At 34.0% G+C, this 5,719-nt stretch overlaps 2 protein-coding genes across 2 annotated transcripts; both read right to left on the bottom strand.

Moving 5' to 3' along the window:
- Positions 1–2,935: 2,935 nt before the first annotated feature.
- LOC122194903 (dirigent protein 22) lies at positions 2,936–3,585 on the bottom strand. The gene has a single exon (XM_042896213.2). It carries the CDS (start codon positions 3,533–3,535, stop codon positions 2,993–2,995), a length of 543 nt encoding a protein of 180 aa, XP_042752147.1. The 5' UTR covers positions 3,536–3,585; the 3' UTR covers positions 2,936–2,992.
- A 126-nt stretch (positions 3,586–3,711) lies between these two features.
- Positions 3,712–5,291, bottom strand: LOC111919098 (uncharacterized). The gene is made up of 2 exons (XM_023914711.3): positions 4,871–5,291; positions 3,712–4,310 (listed from the first exon to the last, which is right to left on the bottom strand). The coding sequence occupies exons 1-2, from the start codon at positions 5,145–5,147 to the stop codon at positions 3,928–3,930; spliced, it is 660 nt and encodes a 219-aa protein (XP_023770479.1). The 5' UTR covers positions 5,148–5,291; the 3' UTR covers positions 3,712–3,927.
- Positions 5,292–5,719: the final 428 nt, after the last annotated feature.

Below are 5,719 nucleotides of genomic sequence, written 5' to 3'. Positions count from 1 at the left end.
GACACGATACAGAAGCCCAAACCCCCAACCATGTTTGCAAACATGGTTGGCCACCAAAAATGGCTTATAAAAGCCCTAAATCACCTCAAAGAGGGATCTAACAAATGAATGAGCAAGGTTCAGACTTTATACCTTCCAAAGACTGCAAATGATGAACCAAACTCGAATCCTTCAGTCCCTTCTTGACCCTTCTATGCTCTTCCTTCTTCCTTGAGGTCAAAAATCACAAGAATCACTCTAAAAGCCTTAGATCTTCTCAAAAACGGCTAGGGTTTGCTATGAGGAGTGTTTTGGGAGCATAAAGGGGGAAAGGAGGCTGCATAAGGTCGTTTAAATAGGGTGCAAACCCTTGGATTAGGGTTTTTGTCCAAACAGCGGCTACTTGCCGAGTCCAGGACTCGACTCGCCGAGTCCGCAGCTTAAACTCCGCGCCTCATCCCGCTTCTACTCGGCGAGTCAGTCCTTCGACTCGCCGAGTCCAAGGCCAAAAATGCAAAAATAAATGAAGATTTAATAACAGAATACATACCAAGAACCATGTGCTACATTATGACTGACTACTTTAGATAAGCCAGAAAAAATGCCTTAATAATGTAATATATTTCTCATTTTATACACATTTATTCCTTAATATTTTTATACATTTAGTCAACATATATTTTTTTGTTGCAAAATAAGTAATTTTTGTTTTTGAACACATTTAGTACTTATTACTAGTTTCCTTAGGTTATTCTCACGATATCCTACGTAGGACAATCATTAATAAGGTGTTAGGGGTTGTTGATACTTATAGCTGTCGTCGCATCGGTTGTTTGGTTGTTTAGGTCTTATGGTTTGGTTTAGGTCCTGTGTTTTTGTTGGAACCTAAAAGTGAACCTCTAGCAATCCTAATTCAAGGTGATTATTTTGAAGTCAGTGCCAAGTTCCGAAGTGGAGAGAAGTTGATCAGAAGCTCAGGAGTGAAGACATTCCAGAATGGACTTCATGTCCGGAATGTGTGGTGATCCGGAGAAGATGTTTTGTCTCTTTCTGCATTAATTACTTTTGTCTCGTAGCATGATTAGACATTTCATAGGACTTAGTATGTTAGTCAACTTGGACAATTAGAATGTAAGAATTGTTCCTTTTATCCGGTCCTATGTATGTTTAGTGGTTTGTATTATGTTTCACTTACTCCTATTTAAAGGAGCTTTCAAAGCAATACTATGAGACAGATCATTCACTCAACTTTTGTCATTTACTAAGTTATTACAAATTCTTTTCAAACATTTTTCTTGTTCTTCATTTATTAACTTTACCTTGATCATTTATTCTTATTCTTCATTTATGACTTGATCATTTGTTAAATATATTTACTAAGACTTGACTGATCTTTCTAGACTTGACTAGAACATTTATTAGCAAGCAAACATTGGTCTTAAGCATTCACTCAAGGTTTGAGTTCTCAAACCTTGTCCCTGTGCATCAGATCTATTTTGTTCTCTCAGTTTTGAATGTTGTAACTTCTTCATACAATCTCGGATTTTAACGATCTTTATATTCATCCGTTTGTATTTGAGCCTACTACAACTTTCATTTAGCTTACTCTCGTTAAAAAGTAACATATTTTTACTTACGGTCTTTATATCCATGCGTTCTTTATGATTGTGTGTATGAACCATTTTTTATGAAATCATAAGTACAAATATATTACATTTTAATGGGAGTAATATAAAAGAAAATTGTAGTGGACTCAAATACGAACGTGTGGATATAAAGATCATTAAAATCTGAGAACGTATGAGGAAGTTATGATGTTCAGAATATAAGACTTAAGTCAAACCACAACACATAAGCAACCAAGCATCCAAGACCGCGGTGGTCATAAGCATCTACAACCCCGAACACTTTAATAATGATTGTCACATGTAAGATGTTGTGTGAAAAAACTAAAGAACCCGATCATAAGTATTAAATATGTACAAAAACAACAATAACTTATTTTGCAACACAAAAAATATGAAGGACTAAATGTACAAAAAAATATTAAAGACTAAATGTGTACAAAGCGAGAAATATATTATCCTATTAAGTCATATTTTTCGGCTTACCTAGAGTAACGGATCATAAGGACTAAATGTATACATTTTAAATTAGTTGAAGAGATAAATGTGTACGAAAAAAATTCAATGAGCAAATGTGTACAAATCGAAACTACACTACTCTTTTAAATCATTATTCCTTATAACAACTACAAACCCTAAAAATCTCATTGGAATGGTGTGTAACTAAATGCCTCCAGAAGTGGTAAAACAAATAAGTCTCATTAATAACCTCTAGTATGTACACCCAAAACAATCCAAAATAAAATAAATCATAAGTTTGAATCCTACATGCTTTAATCTTAAGTTAGCATGTCGTTTAAAAAGTGTTATCAATGCTGTGAGTTCTATAAATTGATATTTATTTGTTTGTTTACCATAACATGAAATATTGCAATCATAGAACGGGGTCCAAGATAGACCCATAAGAGTTAAAGAGATGGCAACTACACAAAATTGATTAAAGAGTTAGCAAATTGGATGTGAAGTCTTTTGGCATTTTTCTCGTGGGTCAAAAGCGAAAATTGCCCATTTTTATATTGTCCTTTAAAAAATGTACTTTTTGTAAATCAATATCAAGATTTATTAAGGTCACTAGAACACGTTATTATTAGATCAAAAACACGTAATCGGAAGTTTATTGGTAATCTTTTAGCATATTCCAATCCCTTTTTTTGAACAACAAATTTTATCAAGTCTATCACAATACTAGAAAAAAAAAAACAATATTAAATTGTAAAATCAACCAACCCAATTAATCCTACATTACGAAAGTCCAAAAAGCCCATCAATTCGACACAATTTTACAAACATCCCAATACCATATTTGAAGAAATTTCTTAGTGTCTTCCATCAATTCGACACAATTTTATCTTCTTAAGACCACTTTTATAAAGAAAATCCACATTCCTTTAGTAATGCCAAATAGTAAAATTGCCCTCAATGATCGAGTACGATAATGACAAATCAATATGAACAGTCTCAAAAGTGACATAACCTCTAGCCAACCGAAATCTTCCAGTACCACCAACCACCGCCACCTCTCTCACCCTCTCAAACTGCTTGCTAGTCCCTTGCACCTCCAACGTGCTACCACCAAACTCATCATTAGTGAACACAACAGATATCAGGACGTGTGTGTTGGACCCATCCAACGCAGATGTCACATAGATACCTTGGGCTCGGCCCACTTGAGCCGAACCCTGGTCCATTGTTACAGTTATTGGATCATCAGTACAAAATATCGTCCCAAATTGCTTGAAAGACCATGCATCGCCAGAGAACGTGACAGGTTTCATGGTGGCATTATTTCCACCAAAATAGTCTTGGAAGTAAAGCGTCATTGAGGACCGTTTGAGCTCGCCTAATTCATCGGCTTTCAAAAATGTAAGAATGGATATGACCAAGACGATGACGAAGGGTAGTTTGGTCATTTCTATGATAAAGGTTGCCATTTATGTTGTGTTGCTTGTTTAGTAGAATGAGATGAGTAGAATTTATATTATGTTGTTTAATTTAAAACAAGAGAATATGCCAAGATTTGGAATTTGTAGTTTGAAGGCATATAATTCGATTTCCCCTATATATTTATCTTACATAAATGAAATAGTTAAAAGTTAAAACAAGCAAATCAATACAAGAGTCAAAGTATCTTTATTTCACTAATAGGTAAATACAAAAAGAAAAGGTAGATGCAACCCTAATAATAATAATAATCATAATATTGTTAAAACCAAGACAAAAACCCAAACATAGAGGAGAAAATTTGTTGCATATGACATGAAGAAGCTTAAAAAGCAGCATAATAATAATAATTAATAATATTCATATTCTCCTTTTTTCCAACTCATGTATCCTTCTTTCCATTGGCATGAGACAAGCTATCATCAATGGCACGAAGTTGATCTCTAAGATTCTGGTTTTCAGCCAACAAGCGATCATATTCAAGAAGGAATCCTTCAGATTGATGCTTAAGTGCAAGAGAATTGGCTTCTGCAGATTTCACTTCTTTTTCCATTGCTGAATATTTCGTTTCCAGTTTCTTCATTTCTCCCCTCATTCTTATCATTTCTTCATTCAGATGTCTGACTTCATCTGCTCCTTTGTTCTTAAACTCTTCAGCTGCTCGATTTTGTTTCTTTGTGGTTTCCATTGTTTTTCTCAGTATTCGAAGCTCACGAATGTAATGGTGGAGTCGATCTATCATTAGTGATAGGAAAAGCGAGAATCCTGCATTCAAGAATGTATAAAGTAAAAGGTAAAATAGAAGGGCATTTACGTCTTTTGCATATTAAGTCAAAAACTTTTAGATGCAAAACTTGGGATATGCAGTGTGTAAAATGTATGAATCAAGATTAATTTTTAAGGCTAAATGTAAATTCCCTTAACTATTTTTGAACTTGATTATGATATTTGAGTGTAAAGTAATCAGAATATTTGGAGAAGCGATATAAATGTGTTGCAAGAAAACTGAATTTCAAGAAAGCAAATGTAATCACTCTTTTTTAATTATTTGTAGAACATCGTACTGATCATTTTGAGAAGTTCGATCAAAAGTTTATCTATTATCCCAATTTGATCACTTTGAAACCACAAATAAAAACACCCCCAATTGATTTCGAAACCTAATTCTAAATTAAGTGAGATACGAATATATTTTCTCGAGAATTACAATAGTTTAAAGCAATTGAAACTAAAAGAACGCCAAAATTGATCCACAAAATCACCCAAAGGGGTGAAAAATTGAGAACATAAAGGGATGGAACGACGACACAGGAAAAGGAAATTACCCATGAGAGCAGCTTCGAGCATGTGGTAAGCGAGGATGATTTGATCGGTTGGATTATTGACGTCGGCGGGGCGCCTCTGGATTTCCATTACGGTGTAAACGTTGTACATCATCATGATGAAGAAGGTGGCGGCGACGGATTTTACAACCAATGGAGCTCTTCCCCGTTTCGCACGATCTAACCCGATAATCAAAAGCTTTCGGAGTGGGGTTTTGAACAAAAGTAACAGAATCGTCAACATTTCGATGAATAAAACCGCGAAGAACAGGTAAATCATCGTTGTAGATCAAGAATGTACGGAAAACCCAGATGGATGGAACGATCGCCGACAAGGATGATGAAGAGAGAAAGTGTAGGGCGTTTCAAGAAGGGTTGATTTTTGTTATGCCGACTAGCGAACGAACCAAAAGAGGCCTGTTTTTGACTCATGTTTCCTAATACATATACCATGTTAATATTAAAATATACGAAATATTTGTATAAAATATTTGTAACTTTAAGCTATGTTGAAAAACAACTATTTTATAATCTGTTTTTTTTTTTCTTTCCTTTAAGAGAAGATAGTTTGTAGGTTAGTTTTTTAAAAAGTTATTTATAGCGGTAGACTGAAGTATTTTTTGGTTACGTGATTAATCGTAATATATGAATATATTTAACAAGTTAAATGTTTAAATGTATAAAAAAATTGTCTAAATGTGAATAATTTTTTTATAAAATGTAACATGCATTTTCCTGGATGCATCGATTTAGGGTTTCAATTAGTTAAAATGTCAATTTTTTTGAATATATGGAGTCTTACAATGTGACCTTTTGAGTGGTCACGACGTGACATGGGTTAAAATGTAAATT

The sequence above is a fragment of the Lactuca sativa genome, chromosome 7 (genome assembly GCF_002870075.4).
Source record: "Lactuca sativa cultivar Salinas chromosome 7, Lsat_Salinas_v11, whole genome shotgun sequence".
In the NCBI taxonomy this organism is placed as follows: domain Eukaryota; kingdom Viridiplantae; phylum Streptophyta; class Magnoliopsida; order Asterales; family Asteraceae; genus Lactuca; species Lactuca sativa.
This window is presented reverse-complemented; position numbering and strand designations above follow the sequence as displayed.

Coding starts and splice junctions, on each gene's coding strand:
- LOC122194903 (XM_042896213.2), bottom strand. CDS start 3,535: ATGGCAACCTTTATCATAGAAATGACCAAACTACCCTTCGTCATCGTC.
- LOC111919098 (XM_023914711.3), bottom strand. CDS start 5,147: ATGATTTACCTGTTCTTCGCGGTTTTATTCATCGAAATGTTGACGATT. Junction 4,311..4,870: donor GCTCGAAGCTGCTCTCATGG/GTAATTTCCTTT, acceptor TCTTGAATGCAG/GATTCTCGCTTTTCCTATCA.